At 33.7% G+C, this 22851-nt stretch overlaps 2 protein-coding genes across 4 annotated transcripts in view; both read left to right on the forward strand.

Moving 5' to 3' along the window:
• The window catches only part of ci (transcriptional activator cubitus interruptus), a 107133-nt gene extending 98189 nt beyond the window's left edge, over positions 1 to 8944 (forward strand). For 2 of the 3 annotated variants that reach the window (XM_089710324.1, XM_089710327.1), the window contains 6 exons: positions 2456 to 2579; positions 3124 to 3237; positions 4088 to 4178; positions 4489 to 4653; positions 5126 to 5260; positions 5798 to 8944. In XM_089710324.1, coding sequence (XP_089566450.1) covers positions 2456 to 2579; positions 3124 to 3237; positions 4088 to 4178; positions 4489 to 4653; positions 5126 to 5260; positions 5798 to 7753 — 2585 coding nt within the window. In that variant the 3' untranslated portion in view covers positions 7754 to 8944. The remainder of the gene's footprint in view (positions 1 to 2455; positions 2580 to 3123; positions 3238 to 4087; positions 4179 to 4488; positions 4654 to 5125; positions 5261 to 5797) is intronic. The other variant, XM_089710326.1, reaches the window with a different exon arrangement.
• Positions 8945 to 14669: 5725 nt separating this feature from the next.
• On the forward strand, positions 14670 to 15386 carry LOC149477784 (uncharacterized). Its single transcript, XM_089710089.1, has one exon. The coding sequence runs from the start codon at positions 14670 to 14672 to the stop codon at positions 15384 to 15386; it is 717 nt and encodes a 238-aa protein (XP_089566215.1).
• Positions 15387 to 22851: the final 7465 nt, after the last annotated feature.

The raw sequence follows: 22851 nt of genomic DNA on the forward strand, positions 1-22851 counted from the left end.
GTTCTCAAGTTATGCGCTTAAAAAGAAATAAAGAAATACTCGAACAATTAGAGCATAAAGGAGAATGACCACGGGTGGTATCGGTAAAATTTTAGTTGTGCCACGTATTCGTGATATTGTTAATTCCTATTTGTATTTATAATGATCATATGTATCAATATTAAGTCTTAATTATACCGGATAAATTGAAATAATAGTAAAAGTTATTCTTTTGAAACATGTATGACCACGTATGGAATCGGTAAAATACTAGTTGTGTCACGTGTTCGTGATATTGTTAATTCCTATTTGTATTTATAATGATCATATTTATCACTATTAAGTCGTAATTATACCGAATAAATAGAAATAAAAGTAAAAGTTTCTGTTTTGACACATTATATCTATCTCTCTTGCAAGCGTCCTGCGTCATATGTCATAGTTGAATGAATGTGTTCGACGCATTGTTCGACGTTATTTATTTTGAATTATAATGTTTATTACGATTTACTTTTCACATTTGTCTTGTAAATTAAAATATTACCTATGTAATAAATGTAAAACTTAACGTTCATCGTTAGTATAAACTCGATAAAGTATTTTTTTGAAGCGTTGAATAAAACTATTGTTTTATTTTTATTGTCGTGAACTGCGGCTTATTTACATAATAACTTTAATCGTTTCTAAAAGTAGTCACTTGGGCAATCTCCTTTCAATGTAAAACGTATAAGTGCCGGTAGCTGTGTTGACTGAGTCTCGTACTTTAAAATCGATAGATGCTGGTTCAAATCATCGCTGTTCATCCACATTTTTTTTTCTTTTCCCGTATTTTAAGGGTCATATAAATAATACTGTTTACAAGAGAATACTTAAGAAGAAAAAAGAAAAGACATTTTTTTTAACAGAAAATAAAGAATATATATAATATACACTACTCTGATCACTATGTTGAATGTTTGTAGTGGGTGTCGAAATCTTATTAAAGGTACTCACTTCCTTAAGATGCTCCACCACCGCGTTGCTATGAACTGTATTTACTATTTATCAAAGAAATACTCGAACAATTAGAGCATAAATTTCAATGTTAGACGTATAAGTGCCTGTAGCTGTGTTGACTGAGTCTCGTACTTTAAAATCGATAGATGCTGGTTCAAATCATCGCTGTACATCCACATTTTTTTTTCTTTTCCCGTATTTTATGGTCATATAAATAATACTGTTTACAAGGGAATACTTAAGAAGAAAAAAGATATAGACATTTTTTTAACAGAAAATAAAGAATATATATAATATAATTATATTATATACACTACTCTGATCACTATGTCGAATGTTTGTAGTGGGTGTCGAAATCGTAATAGAGGCACTCACTTCCTTAGATGCTCCCTAAAAACTAAAATAATAATTCAAAAACACCGGAGTTTTTAAAACAACGCCCTCTAGATGTAATAATTGAAAATCGATAGTTTGCTGTTTCCTTAGTTCTAAAATTGGTCACTAGGTGGCGCTTTTAAAACTGCAAATTAAATAATAAGCTCAAATGAGAGCGCCATCTAGCAATAAGCTGAAATTACGGGGTACGATCTCTAGTATGACTAGTGTTGCCGAACTATCGATAGTTTGACTATCGATAGTTGACCTTGAAAATAAGTCAGAATATCGATAGCACTATCGATAGTATCGATATTATCGATACTATCGATAGCGTTAATCATGGAATACTATTGATGAACTGCAATAGTATCGATAAAATCGATAGTATTGATTGCACATAGTTGCTATACTATCGATACTGTCGATAGTATCGATACTATTGCTACTGAATATTGCAACTACAATCGATACTATCGATAGTACTGATACTATCGATAGTTTTGAGCTATCGATAGTAGTAAATTGTGCAATAGTATTTATTGTTCACGATTTCTTGGTATAATGGGTCAGTCAGTGCCACCGACCCATATTATGACTCAGTTTAAAAGTTAAGACTAGTATTTGGTTTAATCGTTGTAATAAAGAGACATCTAGTTCTAACATCTAGTTCTCTGTCATCCACTATAATATTATTGATAAAGCAATACTATCGAGAAAAAGGTCACTATCGATGGGACGATATTATCGATAGTATCGACACTATCGATAGTATCGATAGTTCGTTCGATATTGAGCTTCGATAGTATCGACACTATCGATAGTATCGATAGTTCGTTCGATATTGAGCTTCGATAGTATCGATACTATCGATGGTATTGCTATGTGTCGATAGTATTTACGCTTATAGGACTATCGATACTATCGATAGTATCGACACTATCGATAGTATCGATAGTGCTATCGATACTATTGCTTTTCCCCAACTATCGATAGTTAATCGATAGACTATCGATAGTGGACTATCGAGCGGCAACACTAAGTATGACAATCATCAGTCCTCTTTAGATTCTATTAGTCCATGATATTATTAATTTGTTTCCAGGAGGCGGTGTGCCTGGTAGAACGGAGATCGGTAGCACGAACGTGGCGGTAGAATTGAAAACTGGACTTCCCAATACGAGGCGAGATTCTGGAATATCTTCTGGTAGCAGCCTGTATAGTGCTAGGTAATGTATTGAGGTTTATTTTAATCTTGTTTTTATTAATTCTCTTCGTTAATTTTCTCTGATTTAATCGTATTTTACGTGAACATAAGCATCTTTATAATTGCATGACCGAAAGTAATTTCTATCCTGATAATTGAAAGTTTTATTTGTCATCTAAAGAATATCCAGTATTCTCTTTGTGTAGCCTGCAAATAGTGTTCGTATAGCCTGTGTTAATACTATTTATACGTTCAGTTTAATCAGTAACTCGCCCAAAATTTAAACTAACTCCTAGATCATCAAAATCCATACTAATATTATAAATGCGAAAGTAACTCTGTCTGTCTGTTACTCAATCACGCCTTAACTACTGAACCAATTTGCATGAAATTTGGTATAGAGATATTTTGATATCCGAGAAAGGACATAGGCTACTTTTTATCCCGGGAAATAGTATAGGTTTTATCCCGGAAATCCCACGGGAACGGGAACTATGCGGGTTTTTCTTTGACTGCGCGGGCGAAGCTGCGGGTGGAAAGCTAGTAACCAACATTTATGTTTGTAGATCATCCGACATCTCCCGCAAGAGCAGCCAAGCGTCCGTAGTGTCAGGCGCGGTGGGTGCGGGCAGACCGCCTCCCGCTGTGTATGATCAGCTCTCGCCTGATAGCAGCCGCAGGTATGTTATTAACATTATCATGTCTCTCTCCATAATACACGGGTACCACCAGAAGGAAGGTACCCGGTCCTTTGGGAGGCTTACGTGGGGACACAGGTCAAACACGCAGAGGCCCTTTAGAGAATTTAATGTGTTGTGGGACACCAGCCGCAGCCTGCCCATGACTGCACTATAGAGATACAGCCCTGGGCAGTCCGCAGCCAATGTAGGACTATTGCAGAAAAATAGAAATGAACAAAACTGGGTTATGGAAGGGGGTGTTAGATGGACTGGTATATTGGTTCTATGGGGACTATGGACGTCTGCCTTTTCAATATTAAAAATTGAAAATAATGGCAGACGGTGACTTGCCAGTTCGGTAATTCGGTACATTATCATTATTATAATTATCATGTTCTATATCTTTATTATTTTTATCAGCATTACCAGTCATTTTCACTATTTTCAGCAATACCGTCATGTTTTTTCTTTAAAATGGTCTTCTTAACTTCTTACTACTTCAAAAAGATCAGACAGTTAAACGAATTAAAACAAAATAAAAATCAAATTTAATTTGCCTTTGTCAATATTTACATTTTTATATTATTAGCTGTTATAATCTGCCAATTTAAAGAACTTGTTGAAACAACTGAATTGTTTTTGAAGTGAAACTTCTTTAAGCGCGTTGAGAGTAAAATTTCAAGGTCGCATCTTGGCAATATCGTCACTTCATGAAATAAGGCAACGATTTTAGCATCTTTGAATCTTGCTTAAGAAGTTTCACTTCTGACACGTGTGCTCAGCATACACGCTTTTTTTAGATTTTCTTTTAAATTGTTTGTTAATTTGACAATAATTAATATTTTCGCAGATCTAGTCAAGTATCGTGTGTCGGATACGCGCCGCCTCCATCATCAGCTCTCGCCGCAGTACAGGCAGTCAGAACCTCGCAAGGAAATCAGGTAAATATACATTTAATTTTAACGTGCTATGTCTGTTAAATTATTTTATTAAGCACGGGTTGATTTTTTGCAATCTGTAGTAGATCCACGTGAGTGACAACTTTCAAAAAAATTATTTTATTGTTCAATTATGCCAAGTTACACAAATGAACAACAGGCACAAATTATACAATTCTATGAACAGAATAAGTGTATGTTAGAACGTTGTTTTAAATAAATTTCATCGAAGAAGTGGTTTTACGTTCAAGATAAGGCGGAAAGCCAATAGCTATCTTATATATTTTAGTATTATACTATAATTATTTACCAGGCTGTTCTCCTCCGCGGAGTAACCTGCACAGAAGTAAGGGCAGAAGAATTAGCCCTAGAGCTGGACCCCAACGTGCAAGTTAAAGAAGAAGCCAGAAGACTCTCAGAACAGTCCAACCTGAGCGACCAGCAGTACCAACCGTACCCTTGCAGTAATGATGATGTGGTTAGTAGATTATCTATTAGAAAGAAGAAAGAAACCATTTATTCCAACACACACAACGCATATATCAAAATATAGCATTGTAAATTTTAAATAATAGGTAATAGAAAATATTAATTTATGTGTGATTAAAACTAGATCTAGTCAGATATCAAAGAAAATAAAATATGGATATACCCAGATAATATTAGTTATGCTATTATAAGACGATGTTAAAATAAATACTAGAATAAGCAGATAATATGGTAATAGATGTACACCAAGTTTAAAAAATAAAAGTCGGTTCCAAAAAATACTGAGTTCAAAATATCGAGAATTCCAGGATCAAGATCCAAAATTTAAAAAAAAGGTTATTAAATGTAATAATTATTGTACAATCTTAGAACTGTCATTTTTTACTTTCGAACTCCCTGAACTTTCTGTTTGGCAGAACTTCTTCTAAATTAAAAATATATTTATTATTTTTTTTTCCCAGGGTGATGTTCCATTCCCGTTCAAGACAGAGGAAGACCAGGACGCCGTCAACTACAAGGAGTCCCGCTCTAACTCCACTGTGGTGATCACCACTGCACAAGTTCACCATCCCAACCAAGAGGTTAACCTGGAACAGGTAAATATATTTTTTAAGGTCTATAATACATTTAGAAATCTTAAGAACTATCATGAAAAAAAAATAAACAAAAAAATACCTATTAAAAATTCTAAATTACTCATGATCAGAAAGTAGATTTTAAATTAAAATTTTTAATATTTAATGATGCATCCTTCCTACTAATACTATAAGTGCGAAAGTTTATGAGGATGTGTGTGTGTGTGTGTTTGTTACTCTTTCACGCAAATACTACTGAACAGATTGCAATAAAATTTAGCACTCATATATGTAGATGGTAACTTGGATTCACACATAGGATAGGTTTTATCCCGGAAATCCCAAGGGAACGGGAACCATGCGGGTTTTTCTTTGTAAACGCGGGCGAAGCCGCGGACTGAAAGCTAGTATAATATAAATTTAAACATTTTTTACAAAGAACGAACAATTGATCAACGTCAATTTCTATTATTAGTTAATAATTAATAACTGCATTTGATAATAAACCAAATATATAAGCAATGAAACATTATTAAATCCTTTATTTTGTATCAACAGGTTGCTGAAGGAGAAATGGTGGAAAACAAGCTGGTGATACCAGACGAAATGATGCAATATCTTAACCAATCCATATTGGGCACCGACACGGCACCAGCTAACACCGACTCCAAGGAAGACAAGGAAGAAGACAGTGCAACCAAAGAGAACATACCCACAGACATTCAGAACACAAACAATTCCTCTGACAAAATAAGCGATGTAGCCACAAGCGACGATTCTCTACTCAAAAACCTAGGTGCCATAGGTAGTGATCTCAACATAAGTGATATACAAGTCGATTTAAGGTCTTTAGATGTTAGTATGTCGGGTAACAGCGGCTCTCTTTTAGCTAAAACGCCGGACGATAAGAACCCGCCGTTGCAGGAACAAGTTATACCTGAAGTTGTTAACGAGAATTGTGAGAAAGAGTTTAATTCTAATAGACCACCAGCGAGTCAAGCTTCGATACCGAGTAATCCCTTACAATCATTGCAATCCATGACTGCGAATCAAACGGAACAATCCAATAGGATGCGAATGAACAATCCCTTACCTCAAAAGCAGACAGCAGTAACAAAAACAAACGTTCAAACAACTATGAGTACGAATCTCCCGCACGGCATGTTAAGTCCGCAAAGTCTACCTCACAGTACGATGAGTCCACAGAGTGTGATGAGTCCCCACAACATGCCCAACATTATGAGTCCTCCCAGTGCGTACAATGTGATGAGTCCCCAGAGCGTCATGAGCGTCATGTCGCCACAACACAACGCTATGAGTCCGCAAAGCATGCAGAGTTTAATGAGTCCCCAAATGCCGAATCAAATGGTGATGAGTCCCCGCCACAATAACATCGGCAGTCCGATGTCGCAAAATCTAAACAGTCCCATGATGAACATGGCGAGTCCCATGAGCCACGGCATGCCGAGTCCCATGCACCCAGGACTTCAAAGCCCTATAACGAGTCCCATGATTCAAAACATGACTAACATGACTATGAACATGCCGTCTCCACAGAACCAGAACCAAAACGTAATGATGAATATGAACGCAAATACTCCACAAATGGCACCACCTTACAACAATCAGAGGCAAAACTGCAAGATGCCGAACAAAAACTACAACAACGTTCCCAAACAGTATCCAAACCAGAACTTTAACCAGGCATACCCGATGCAAAACCAAATACCACAGCAGAACATGCAATATCCAATGATGCAACAATTTAACCAGAACCAAATGCAACAAATGCCTATACCACAGTCACAGATCCAATACAACATGAACTATCCCCAGAATTACGTTCACCAGAGCAATCAGATGCATCCAATGCAAATGTCCAGATCATCTATGATGAGCGTAGATAACAGCGGGAACATGAGTAGAGGCGCTATGAATAGTTACTGCGAGAACCAATGTCCACAGCAGAACATGCAATACCCCCAAAATGTGCAATACGCCCAACCACCTCCCTACAATTCAGTCAACAACGTCATGGGTCCACCACCCCCTAAAAATAACCAGTACAACCAATTCTACCCACGAAACCAATGGGAATACAACCAATACAACAAGCAGATGCAGAAATCTATGCAGAATTCCATAAACATGTCGACAGGCAGTCAAAAACCTGTCAACGGGATGAGGTCCATGAACCAAATGAAGAACGACCAAACAGACTGTAGTATGAATAGTTTGAGAAGCCAGAACCAACCGAGTGACGTCCAAGTGTGGGATATATCTCAATCTCAAATAGACGCGTCAAATAACAGGAAAAAACAGAACAGCATGCGACAGGACACGTATCAAAGGACATTAGAATATGTGGAAAATTGTGAAAATTGGAAAAGTTCTGAAATGGTGTCCAGCAGTACACATCCTTTACAAGGCGGGGATAACATGGTTGTAAACGACTTACAAACTTCGTTATCTTCGTTTTACGAAGAAAATCAATATTTACAAATGATACAATAGTTTATGAAATAAATAATATGTATAGTTATGTTTTGAATGCAGTTAATAAATTTTTTTACAATTTTTACATCTAGCAATATTGTAGTCTGAAAATGTCATGGTGCTAGTTAAGTCTTTGAATAAATTTTCCGCCTTTATATTAAGCGATTACATTACAGTTTTAAATGTTTTATACGCTTTTGTACACTATAAATAAATACTACGTATAATTATCAAGTAAGCTTAAACTTTTTTAAGTTTACTTTTCATAAATGTTCAATTTTTATTAATTTCTTCTAAATGTTTTAGAAAATGATGACATTTTATTTTATTGATGAATCTATTTCGTATTTAGCGGCGTCCTAGCACAAGTTTCTATTTCTATAAATATTCAATTTTGTACAATTGAAAAGTACATTTAGAATGTTATTTTTTTTTCTCTTACGAATTACAATTGAAATATAATTCCCAGTGGTTGTAATTATTTAGAAAATAAACGATGTTTATAAGAAATTTTGTGTCCAAAAAGTAAAATATTTCATACATAACTGTAATTTATACTAATATTATAAAGCTGAAGAGTTTGTTTGTTTGTTTGAACGCGTTAATTTCAGAAACTACTGGTCCGATTTGAAAAATTCTTTCAGTGTTAGATAGCTCATTTATCGAGGAAGGTTATAGGCTATATTATATCCCTCTTAGACCAACGGGAGCGGAGCAATGCGGGTGAAACCGCGGGGCACAGCTAGTTTTCATATACATTGTTTCCATGGTGCATCAAAGGTTGTTAATAAGTATATAGACTGATTAATTATTATTAGAAATATAAGTACATAATATGTAAAAGACACGCACAGGTTGTATATAAATTTGTATTTACGTCTTCCATTTAGCATTTTGTAAAATTGTAAATAGGTCTTTTTTTTAACTTCGATTCTGGTGCCTTTTTATTGTAAGTGCCTTGAGATTATTATGTACAAATACTTTTTTAAAACATTACTGTTAAGCTATTTTTAAGTAATTTTAAAGCAATATTGTCAATTTAGAAAGTTGAATCTCTTAGTTTTTATTTGTATTGAGATTATTAGATTTATTTAGTTTAGTGCAAGTATTGAATAACGCACAAATAATTGTAATAGAATTAATGACGTATTTTGTAATAAATTATTGTTTTTACTGTTTGTAAAGAACACATTAAGCTTAAACAATATTTTAATGAAAATAAATTTTTAATTGAGTATTTTTTGTGTTTTTGTTTTACCCTGCTGTTTTTCTTTTTAATGAATAATCTTCGCGAGTAAGTATTTAGATTTTAATCCGCCCTCCATAGTCGAATACAGCAGCAAATCAGACCAATGCTTTCGGACGAGCAACATGGGTTCCGGCCAGCGTGCAGCACTGCCACAAACCTCCTAAGTTTCATGACTCATTTGATCCCGGCGGTGGATGCTGGAGGCCAGGTGGATGTTGCATATTTTGATTTTCGAAAGGCGTTCGACACAGTCGATAATGACATCCTCTTAAAAAAATTTGCTGAAGTTGGGTACACCCCTAAGTTATTAGAATTCTTTGTGAATTACATGAGAGATCGGCAACAATATGTAGATTACAAAGGCTTTCTATCAGAACCATATTACACTAGGTCAGGCGTGAGCCAGGGAAGTAATTTAGGACCTCTTGGATTCTTATTAATGATTAATGATTTACCGGAAGTGATTAAACACGGGACCTGCTTACTATTTGCGGATGACTTAAAATTATTCATGAATGTGAAAAACTTTATGGATTGTAAACTTTTACAGAATGACATTAATAGAATTGTTCAATGGGGTCAAAGCAATAAACTTTATTTTAATACAACTAAATGCTACGTAATGAGTTTCACTCGCACTCGAACACCGCTACTTCATCAATATAATATTGAGTCGAGTTTCATAGAGCGAGTCTCTCAAATACGTGATCTAGGGATATACTTCAACTCTGATTTAACTTTCTCTGATCATATTGTAAACATTTGCAAAAAGGCTTATAGGAACCTAGGTTTTATATTGCGACAATCACGGGAATTTAGCGATATCGGAACTATCAAATCACTATATAATGCACTGGTAAGAAGCCATCTTGAATATGGTTCAGTTGTATGGGCTCCGTATGAACAAAAATATTCGTATGTTGGAGCGAATTCAAAATAATTTTTTAAGATATTTATACATGAAACTTTACGCAGTGTACCCATTTTATCCTTTGCAGTATCCTACTCTTTTTGTTCTCGGAATGGTAGGATATTATGATTTAAAAGTGCGAAGGGAGTGCCAACTTGCACTGATACTGATACGTATACTACGGGGCAAAGACCAGAACCCGCAAGATTTACGAAGCATTAGTTTCTGTGTACCGGACGCATATGTATGGAAACGTCGAAGCCCGCCACTTTTACTTGTTCCCCAGGCCAGAACTAATTTACTGTCTAGAGCCCCTTTGACAAAGGCTTTCCATGTTGTCAATGAGGTGCACAATAAGTCGGACATTTTTTCAAATAATTTGAGTGAATTGACAAAGATTATTTTAAATTTGATTGCTTACTCCTAGTCCTAAAATCTAACATATCAGTGTTAGATATTACAACTTATTTAAATTGTCGAGAAGTGGCTTTATTTAAATTGATGTATTTTTATTGTTTTATTATTATTATTTTAATATTGGATGTGAAAATGAATTTTATTTTGGAATGTAATGTTTTCAATTATTGGACATTATCTAAAACGTGCTAAAACTGTATATAAAGTGTATTTAAATCAATGTAGTGATACTGTTATTTTATACTAATATTGCGTTTTTGTATTAAATTTAGTTTTTAACTTTTAATTGAAAATGTTTTAAATTTGTGACATTGTTAAAAAATATGTATTATTCAGCTTTGTATGTATTAATCATTATAATATTTGACTAGTCACTAGAGTATCAAACATAATTGTAGCGGTTGTATATTATAATCTTAATTAATGTTATATTTTTTTTGTATTAATGAACAAATTGTATTGTAAATTTGACCTCCCTATCGCATTGGGTAACTGTAATGGTAGGAATGGTTGTATATAAATAAATAAATAAATTCCTACTCAAAGTAAATAAAATATGTAATCAAAATAAATTAATTCTAACTCTATTTTCACGAAAGTTTATGGGAACAAAAGCTATGTCCATAGTTCATCATTCAAAGACTTGAGAAATTCTGACAATCAATTAAACACTTTTATCTACGACGTCAATAAAGACATAATTTTTCTTCTTCCTTTTCCTCCTCATTCATGAAATTATGTGTTATAGAAAAGTGGGGATGAGTTCAGTAAAAAGTAGAATTGTACCTACTTTAGCAATCTTTACACGATAAAAATTAAATATTCCTTGCCTTAAAACAAGCTCATTATAACTATAAGTAGGTACCTAAACAGTCAGTTTATTTAATATAATATTGCACGCCTCATAAGCGAAGCGTTGAGGTGGGTACTACTGTCACTTCGCGCAAAACATCTGATTTTTCAAACTTAAAATGTCTTTATGTATCATACATTGCACTTGTAAGATAATACATACACACACATATTAAGAAAAAACACTATTTTTAACGTTCATGATATTTTTGATGTCATTTTTGTTATTTAAACTAGTTAAAAAACAGTTTAAAAAAGTTCTGTCTTGGACGTCCGTGTGTCTGTATGTGCGGATCCTTTTTCTTGTTAACACGATAGCGACCGAAATACTTTACTAATCGAGTCTTTTTTTTTTTCTTACGCTTGAGTATGCTCAGGAATAGAACCCTTTCATTTTTCAGGGTCTGATTCGATGTGGTTTAATTGTTATTAAATAAACAAAAATAATAATTAATAAATATTTATTAAAAAAAAATTATGAGGCGTGCACTTTTGGATTTTCCAAATTATTTATTAATGTAATGAATTAGATATAGTCCGTAGATACACCGTAGAGATACAAGTCTCGTATTCAAAAAGATAACCAAAAATCGATGCAATACCAATAAATTCTTAATTTATAATGACAAATCAAAAAACATTTCCTTGAAATTTACAGTATTTTCGAGTAATAAGTAATTGAAGAAACACCGTAGACGATAAAGCAAAAATATCATTATTCGTTCGCATACCGAACGTACGTCACGCATGAATTTAAAATAGACGCGATTATTTTTGAATATGTTGCCAGCAGACGCTCAATAAAATGAATAATAAAAACTGGACAAGTGTGTTCTTGATACTCGCATCGAAGTTCCGTAGGTTTTGCTTGGAAATCGAATTTAGGAATTGAAATTCGAAGAAACTGATCAAGGACCGAATTTGAAAGAAAGAATACATTTGACTTTTTTCAGCAGTCAAACTGTCCAAAACGTTCGTTTGGACAGCTTAAGTATATTATCTTAGATTTTATCATTTCTCAAGGTTATATGAGTTTAATAATAACAAATATCAACACTCAATACAATAATAACAAATATCAATTGTGTAGGTTACAATAAAAATGATGAGGAATATACTTAAAAGAAATTAATTTTGCTCTACATCTTGGGTATTTAAAAATAATTTGGAATATCCAAAAGTGCACGCCTCATAATTTTTTTTTAATAAATATTTATTAATTATTATTTTTGTTTATTTAATAACAATTAAACCACATCGAATCAGACCCTGAAAAATGAAAGGGTTCTATTCCTGAGCATACTCAAGCGTAAGAGAAAAAAAAAGACTCGATTAGTAAAGTATTTCGGTCGCTATCGTGTTAACAAGAAAAAGGATCCGCACATACAGACACACGGACGTCCAAGACAGAACTTTTTTAAACTGTTTTTTAACTAGTTTAAATAACAAAAATGACATCAAAAATATCATGAACGTTAAAAATAGTGTTTTTTTCTTAATATGTGTGTGTATGTATTATCTTACAAGTGCAATGTATGATACATAAAGACATTTTAAGTTTGAAAAATCAGATGTTTTGCGCGAAGTGACAGTAGTACCCACCTCAACGCTTCGCTTATGAGGCGTGCAAAAGCCAATGGAATGTGATAAACTTGATAATATTATTACAATTCTTTTTTATATAATAATTCAAAATCTTATGGTACAGATTATTGATATCTTGTTTCCGAAGCTTTATTTTAGAGCTTTTTCGAGCTTCCTGCGGAACACTATTACGTCATAATCTAACTTTTCTTTCCAAAGCTACAGGACGGAAAAGTCATTCACGATTGGTAATAAAAGCAGTTTCTTCTTGTATATTTGCTTTTTTCACACAATATTACATTGATCATATAATTTTCACGTTGTTTAAAAAACACAAGTTTTTATCGAAAATAGACTTGTGACTTTTAACCACATAATAAATGAAACAACATGATATAGTCACCTAGTTTTACTTTTGTTTATTGAACATATTTATATTATCCAGAGAAAATTGTAAAGAACTAAATCTATCAAATTTCAATAAAAAGTAAATAAAAATCTCTATATTTAAAAACTTCATAATGAACACTAGAAATGATGTTGCATTTTGATCGAGAAAGAACTAACATAAACTTTAAATTATTTTATCTATATAAAAATGTTTTAAGATTTTAATGACACAATACAATCTTGAGACTCAGATAAAAAGAAAGCTTTTTAAATACCAGATCTAAGACAGTTAGATATAAAATTAAATTGGAGACAAATAAAATTTAAAGAACAGGTGGTAACCGAATGAATTAAATACTAGTCATAACAATATCACAATAAGATAGAATAATAAAATATTGCTTAATAAAAATTGAATAATCTACAAGTATAGAACATAATATTTTTAATCCATGAATGTCTATGTAGGATTGTAGGACGAAGGTGTCTATGTGATATCTCCGTAAATAATTATAAAAGTAACACAAATAACTGTCTCGATGTACAAAAATAAAATCGCTTTAATTTGGGACAATATCATTGCAATAATAAGTAATTTAAAATGGATCAAAATTAGATTATGTTTTGTCTCTCCAAGTGTTAATGTTATGAATAATATAGCTCCAGTTTTGTGACGAAACACCTTGAAAACAGCTTGACCGATTTTTATGATTTTTTAAAAGGTAAGTATTTGTTTAATATAAATAGGTTGAAAAATATATCGCTTCAACCCATGAAATGATATTAATCCTGTATTAGTACCATAATTGTTAATGTATATCCAATGATAGTAACTATGTTTAAAATATCTCCTTCTCTCTAACAACGAAAGATCTTTTCTCGATATATATCTACCTCAGTCACACTCGAACCCAAGGTTCGCTTATTTAACACACGATATTGTACACTCACCTTTTGCATTCAAGAATTTTCTCCAAGCTGGCAAAGATTCACTCAATGTCGTCTTGGATATAAGCGGTCGACCTAATTGTGATATTTGGGTCAAATCTAACCATACTTCGGGAAATTATTTGTTTTGCTAGCGAAATTACTCAGTTTATAAACTTTTTCGTAGATTTATCTGTAGCACATGTTTGTGTTAGCATTTTACTAAAATACAGCTATGTTTTGGATAAAATATAAACTTAGATATTAAGTAAAACCTATTCTAGATATCTACTGGAAATGACCTTGTTCTCAAGAATTAGTAACTCCTTTACATATTGTGTCCCATAAATGGTACAGCCTGGTACAGCTTTTTAATACAATATTTTATCAACTACAATAATTATATCCTTCTCGATAAAAAACGCTTTAAAGAAGATTCATAAAGAATAACATAGACAAGATGCAGACAAAGAATAAAACAACTTCAAACCTTTCAAACGCCACAATCTAACCATTAATGTCACGTCAAAATCCAAAGTAAACATTAATTAAAAAATATAAAAAAAAATCCAAAAAAATTTTATCATGTGAACGAAACAATTGTTATGATAAGTGTCAGAGGTCTGCTGACTGTGATGTTCAGGAGTGCGTTACTCGTTACCCTCCTCACCATAACTATACCAAACCCCGTGGTTGCTTTTACAGGCCTCAAACACTGGTCCAGAAAGGCGTTGTACAATAAGATAGACCTCTGCACCCAATCCTGCTACAGCCTGATCATTCCTGGCCTCTACTTGAGCAATGCCAGAGCGGCCGCGGACCGAAATGTACTTCGACAGCTTAACATCACCCACGTCCTCACGGTTGAAGCCCGCCGGCTACCGAAATCAACTTTCGTTGATTCCAACATCTGCACGCTGTACATTAGGGCCAACGACACTCCTCAAACCAATCTCCTACCCTACTTCCCAATGGCCAATGCTTTTATTGAGGAAGGACTGCAAAAGGGCAACGTCCTTGTTCACTGCCATTTCGGAGTATCACGATCGGCGACGTTAGTGATTGCGTATATCATGCAGAAGTATAGCCTTAGCTTTGAACAGGCGTACAATTTTGTACGACAGAGGAGAAAGTTTATTAATCCGAATCCAGGGTTTGTAAGTCAGTTGAAGCAGTATCATAAGATGAACTATGACGTCAATGGCTTGCATAGATTCGAGGCCTATATGAATGTAAATGCAAGAAGGCATAGATATAAAATTGCTTCCATTGCAGCTGTGGTCGTGGGACTGATTCTTCCATTAGCAGTGATGGTTGGTTGACTATACTTGCACTGACGATTGCAATAAATATACCAGTTTGTTTTATACTTCTTTTTCTTTCAGGGTGCTATAGTTTAATTAGAAGATTGAAACTTTTTGTAAATATACATTTGCTATCGTCTCAATAAAGTTGATTGTTCATTATTTTTCTTTGAAAAATTTTAATATAGATACCTATCTATAACATTAGTTTAAATATTACAATACGTTTTTCTTAAATGTGAGAAAACGCATATTATGTTTGAAGACTGCTCGAAAAAAATAATTGTAGGTCACAATGTCTGAATTGAGAAGTCACTGTGAGTTATGTTTTGTTAACAAAACAACAGGTGTTTGCTATCAAAAATCCTCTTACTACGGTTAATTGAATAAACATATTATGTGGAAAAAGGTGGTGATGTAAATATAAAGATATTTTACAGAGAAATTATGAATTCATTATAGTTTAATCTTTCTTGTAAGAAAAAGAGATCATTTAAATGAGAGATATTTTATAATGTTATCAATTATATTTGAAAGTTGTACCTAACTATTTCTGGAATACATTCTATTACAATGTCAAATAGGTACTGATAAATTTTTATCTAGGTATATCAGAAATTATCTTTCGACTCTATTTTACTTTGCTCACACAAAACATATTATAAAAATCGGTCAAGTCGTTCTCGAAAAGTTAGGTTACAATTATACTAACAAGAGATTTACTATGTATAGATAACACCAATCAATAAGTCATCCCAATACATTATACATTGAACATTAGCTATGCGAAAAACGCAATCAATCACAAATCACAATACAAATTGCACAATGTATAACGATTTCGTGGTCTTAGCATTCCGACGTGGCACCTGCCTAACCTCTAATAATAATAGCGGTACAGAAATACCCCGCCAATTAATGGCCTGTGAAAAACATTCGCACTGTTTCACGTATACGTTGTGTTTAGTTTTTCACGTAGTCCAACTTTTTTGCTGTGTTTATCAAGATCGAGACGTTTTCAGATGTTTTAAAATCTTTACTGTAAAATAAAATAAAGACCGCCTCCTTGGTTCAGTGGTTGATGCGTGAGCGTACCGAGGGGTCCTGAGTTCGATTCCCGGTGGAGACAACGAAAAAGAAAGTCTCGGTCTGGCAGGACACAGAAGGCTGATCACCTATTTGTCCCTAAAGAAAATCGATCAGTGAAACAGATGTATAATGCATCTGCCCCTTACCCCACTAGGGGACATAAAAATAAACTGTAAAATAAAAGCATTCACTTATATTGTTAAAAGAAAACTATGCAAATTAAAATATATCTCTGTACCAAACTTCATACCGATCTAATCACATTTATTTGTGTGAAAAATCTGTTTCTCGTAAACTTTCGCAACACAATCTTTTACGTTTTAATACCTACCTAATGTCCAAAAAATCGCAATAATCGTATCTTGAATAACCATTGAAAGAAGACATGTTTCAAACACAACTTTATTTGTAGGTACTCTGTATGTATATCTCAAACTCTTACAATATACTCTTTTACCATTTATTAAAATATCGTTCAAGCCAAAATTTGCCAGAGACACTCTGTGCACAAATAAGTAGAATATAAATTCAGTGTCCACTTAATCCAGCTACATTTTCAACAATTTAGTAGCAGATTACAAAGCTTTGCATCGATAAAAAGTTCCTCGTGAAATTGGTGATATCACACCATCCACGTTGTATTGGTATCATCATCACTACATAGTATAAAACAAAGTCGCTTTCTGTGTCCCTATGTCCCTATGTATGCTTAAATCTTTAAAACTACGCAACGCATTTTGATGCGGTTTTTTTTAATAGATAGAGTGATTCAAGAGAAAGGTTTTAGTATATAATTTATAATGTTTTAGACAAAGCGGGCGAAGCCGCGGGTGGAAAGCTAGTTAAACATAAATCACAAATAAATAAATATATAAACTAGGATAATACCTGCTTCTACGACACAACTGGACAAATTTATAATAATTAGCAAATTTATTATTTCTTCCAAGGGCCTGGAACATTACCAAGTTCATTAACGTTTATGAAATATCGTAATTTATTTTAATTGATTATGTTATTTATAATATCTCTACATTAATAATTATAATATAGCTCTACATAATATATTCTATGGGAAGGTTTATTAATTTATTTTCATATAATATATGACGGAAGAAGAGGCCAAAGGCTATTTTTAAAAAGAGTGACGTCAGCAATTCTGACGTCACCATCATCAGGGCAGGCGCTCATACTCGAAGTAGAACGCCTGTGGGTATTTTTACTGCCTTTTTAATCTACGTGGAAATTATAGAGAGAGCTCCGAACGCTCCAACGGCCGGCGTGTGAATGTGCTCTGTGCCGTCGGTCGCTCGTATTTAAAGCAAACAATGACTCACAAGAATTAGTTTGAGTGTTGCCACTCGAATTTTTACAATGAATTTTCATCAGTTTTAACAAACATTAATTATTTCGTTAATTTAATTATTTCATTAGTGGTTGATTAATGAATCAACCACTTATTTAAAAAGATCAAAGTAAACTTTAGCTAGTTATAATTATTTAGTAGTTTGAGGGTAGTCGTTTATCGTCGTTGCGCCGACACGGCCATACTGACAGGCGGTGCGCGCTCTGTACCAGCCTCGTTGTAAATGTCTCGTTGTAAAAGCAGGTCACTAATGCGCTGGACTGACCAAGTGAAATCTGCTATAGGAATTTGTGTATCAGACTGCACCAGACAGTCTAGTAACAGGAAGACATGGCGGGAGATCGTGCGGAAAGCTGTGTCCGCCTCCACTACCGATGTGGATGTCTCAACGTGACCACGACCACTCTGCCAAGAGTGAATCGACAAAGAAGAAGAAAACGATTCTCGGCGTATTTTGTGTCGGTTCTCGGAGAGTCTCGAAGGTTCTCGTAGATTTATCGAAGGTTCTCGTAGATTTTAAGTCTAACACGGCCATACTGACAATCGTACGTCCTCGTACGCCTTTTCTCGTATTACAACACTACGGTAGTTCATCTCGGGATTTCAAAAACACACTGCCTCGGCCACGCTGACCTTACAGGACACACATGACAGAGGTAGTCCGTTCGCGTATCATGCGACCAACACCTACTCATTTGTGACATAGGCAGATTCTCGAAGGTTCTCGTAGATTTCTCGGAGGTTCTCGTAGATTTATGCTTATCACAAAGAGAGGCGCAGATAGCACGCACAATTCCTTCGATGAACTACACTCCCGTTACAATAATCCACGTAACAAACTTTTACTTTACAACGCACGAAAAAACACAAACGCCAGTATGCCGTTACAAAACTACGTAAACGTTTAACATTTAAAAAGAGTGAGCTTGAATTCTATCCCACTTCTGATGACGGAAGAAGAGGCCAAAGGCTATTTTTAAAAAGAGTGACGTCAGCAATTCTGACGTCACCATCATCAGGGCAGGCGCTCATACTCGAAGTAGAACGCCTGTGGGTATTTTTACTGCCTTTTTAATCTACGTGGAAATTATAGAGAGAGCTCCGAACGCTCCAACGGCCGGCGTGTGAATGTGCTCTGTGCCGTCGGTCGCTCGTATTTAAAGCAAACAATGACTCACAAGAATTAGTTTGAGTGTTGCCACTCGAATTTTTACAATGAATTTTCATCAGTTTTAACAAACATTAATTATTTCGTTAATTTAATTATTTCATTAGTGGTTGATTAATGAATCAACCACTTATTTAAAAAGATCAAAGTAAACTTTAGCTAGTTATAATTATTTAGTAGTTTGAGGGTAGTCGTTTATCGTCGTTGCGCCGACATATAATATGCTCTTTTAGTTCGTTAAACATCAGTTTTATTGGTAAATCACAATGATACGGCATGATTAAAAAAGCAGGATCAGTTTGCTTTCGGAGCAATTTCGAAGTAAGAGCATAGATATTAGATCCAAAAAAGAGTATTTATCTGCTAGACCAGTGTCTAAATGCAGATAAATACTCTTGTGCGTGGGTACACTCTTGACTCTTGAGCACTTTCTCGAGCATCTCTACGTAATGTAGCCGTTCTGCTCGATGCTCTGTTCGGCACAATTTTCGTAGCAAACATACTTACTAATAATTCACGATGTAAATGCTAATGTATTTACAATTAAGTAATTATTTCTCGTTAATTACAAAATAAAATAACATTCATTATTTTATTGAATCACAACAAACAAAGTCTTTCATTACAACAGATAAATAAAATGGGTATTTTAGTACAATGAATAACATTTTAATTGAGAACAAAATTTATTTATATAATCGTATGTCTGCCTGTCTAACCGTCAGTCACGTATTTCAACAGAACAAAAATACACACATTATGCATTGAATTTAAGTAAAATATATATACGTTATATTTTATAAAATAACATGACAGAAGCTTGTTGAATCTAAAAGCTTTGTGAAGGAAAAACATCTTGTAGTGAATTTTTAAATTTTATGTGAGCAAAGTTCTATAGTAGGTACTTATCATCATCACTACATAGTATAAAACAAAGTCGCTTTCTCTGTCCCTATTTCCCTATGCCTCTATGTATGCTTAAATCTTTAAAACTACGCAACGGATTTTGATGCAGTTTTTTTTAATAGAACGAGTGATTCAAGAGGAAGGTTTTATTAGTATATAATTTATTAGGTTTTAGACAAAGCGGGCGAAGCCGCGGGCGGTAAGCTAGTATAACTATAGATTGATCGTGAATAATTAATAAAGTCTGTTTTTAGTTCACAAACACTATTGTCGCCAAAATTAAGACTAAATTGCACAAGACCGAATTAAAATGACTCACACGCAAATAACCAACATAAGTCATAACGAATAATAATAATATAAGTAATGATTTGGACCAAAATTCCCCAAATTATCATATTTCAAACATATTCATATGGTAAGTGTGAAACTTGGCAGAGTCGGTTTTAATGCGGTATTGCTATAAAGTTTGAACGAAAATAGAAACACTGTGATTTAAAAATAGACGGGAAACAGTGTCGTTTTGAAATGAAAATGTTTCGAGGTCTTGTGTGCAAGCGAATAATGGCAATTGAGAGCCAATTTGCTGTAAATTCAATGTTGTGATTGTTTTTTCGAGGATTAAGATAATTTTTCAATGGATTTAAGACGTGGATTCTGGATTTATAATCTATTAAATCGTACTCAATGTTACGAGTTAAAAGCATTCAACGTAATGAACTTAATTTTTATTATTGTGTGTTGAGCTTGATTTCACTGGAAACCTATGTTATATTTTTGATGTTGAAGCTTTTGAATCAAAGTCACGATTTTGCAAATAAGTCTGTCATTGGTTTTTTTCTCAAAGTTTCTTACGATAAATATAAGGACTGAAAATGAGTTTTATTTGCTGCCATTTCCGACTAGTTGTAGGAATACATTTTGTTGTAATATCTCAGTTATGAAAATTACGTAACGTACATAAAGTACGTAAAGTTTTTTTCGAGCTTTCTATAAGTTTTTAGAGCTTTCGTTTCGTACGAAAGCTCAAATAACTTTTTAATTATTTGAGCTTTCGTACGAAACGAAATATATATCTACGAATATTGTCGCATCATATTTTTTTAAATTTAACTTTTTATCTATAAACGTAGAATATTATAATTTGTCTATGTTGAAGCTTCTCATCCTTTTCAAAGTAGTTGATCATCATTTTATAGAGTCTATTTGCCATAGATCTATCTAAGAATTAAATTGAATTGACCGCCTCCTCGGTACAGTGGTTGACGCGTGAACGTAACACCGAGGGGTCCTGGGTTCGATTCCCGGTGGAGACGAAGAAAAAAAATGTCTTGGTCTGGCAGGACACAGAAGGCTGATCACCTACTTGTCCCTAAAGAAAATCGATCAGTGAAACATATGTTAAATGCATCTGCCCCTTACCCCACTAGGGGACATGGGACTTCACTTTATCTAAGAATTCGAAATAATCTTTGATAGAGTAATAACTACTTCTACTACTACTATCTTTGTTTCTTGCCTTCAACTTCTAAGGACCTACAACGAATTACAATAGTGACTCTATGCTTATGCACTAATTAAAATGTTGCGTACTAACTCGTGAAATATATTTCTTCGATAAAATATAATATCTTTTCTGCCGATTCACACTTTTCTCATCATTTTGAAGGACTTTTGAATAAATAGTACTTATTTTATAAGAAAGGTCAAGAATAGTGTATACGTCGTAATACAGTGTTATCATTTGTTGGCATAGCACTCGACTACTTCACTTCACTTCACTAAGAGTAATTGCTGCATTTAACTCATTCTAACAAATTAATTTGATGGCATACTAAATGGCGATTTTCAATAAACGAAAATGTGCTTGTAATGTCGTTATCATAAAATGCAAGAATAAATAGTGCTTACTTATATTAAAATCGTACAGAAGGAATATTCAAGTGCATATTTTTTTATCAAGAAAAACTTCTTAATAAAATGAAAACCTTACTTCGTGTAATTTGTAGTAGGTAATTACAAAGGTAGGTATGGAATTAAAACAATAATCGTACAATGATTCATAAATATATTTCATCTTATTCTTATCACATAATATTACTTTGAAAATAATTATTATACCATTGCCTACTAAATATTTATTTTCCTCGCCTTTCCCAGTCCATTCCTTTTTTTTCTGTTGTCAATGTTTAACAAGGAAGGATTCTTTCATTATCACTTAAAGCTATCAACGGATTTGTAGGGGCTCTACTTTTGCAAATGTTAAGGGACGGTCGTTTGTCCAGGTCAAGTATCAGCTCGATTGCCAGCTCCAATATAATATCTAAATCCATACTAATATTATAAATGCGAAAGTAACTCTGTCTGTTACTCAATCACGCCTAAACTACTGAACCAATTTGCATGAAATTTGGTATGGAGATATTTTGATACCCGAGAAAGGACATAGGCTACCTTTTATTGCGAAATATGTACCACGGGCGAAGCCGGGGCGGACCTCTAGTATACTATAAATAGTGAAATTATAACCATCTTTTAATAGCTTTTACATCCTGTACTACTTCAGTGAATCAAAGACAAACAAAACAATTTAAGATCTAATAAATTTCCTCAAACATAAGAATCTGAAATGAATTTGGCTTGACTTCATATTGTTCGGTTAACATTAACTGAAAAACTTCGCTGTGAGAATTGGCATGCAAAATTGTATACGAAGCTTTTGATGTTAGAGCCTGTCACTTGTTGCGTATAGATTAATCATATTTGTTTACATTGAAACTGATCTCATAGGACATAATTTACTTGTAGGAATAAGGCATTAGGAGTCAGATATGTGTATTGTGTAGTATTATAGAGTAGACTAGGTGCATCTACCATTTACCAAAAACGAGACAAAATCACATCCACGATCCAGGCCACAGCATTTAGGTTAATGTGACTGCACTGTTACTGTA

This window comes from Colias philodice, chromosome 24 (assembly GCF_061535455.1).
Source record: "Colias philodice isolate Cphi_HAF_F1 chromosome 24, ilColPhil1 Martin Lab GWU primary, whole genome shotgun sequence".
In the NCBI taxonomy this organism is placed as follows: Eukaryota; Metazoa; Arthropoda; class Insecta; order Lepidoptera; family Pieridae; genus Colias; species Colias philodice.

Excerpts from the sequence above, each read along its gene's own strand:
- LOC149477784 (XM_089710089.1), top strand. The coding sequence starts at position 14,670 with ATGATAAGTGTCAGAGGTCTGCTGACTGTGATGTTCAGGAGTGCGTTA.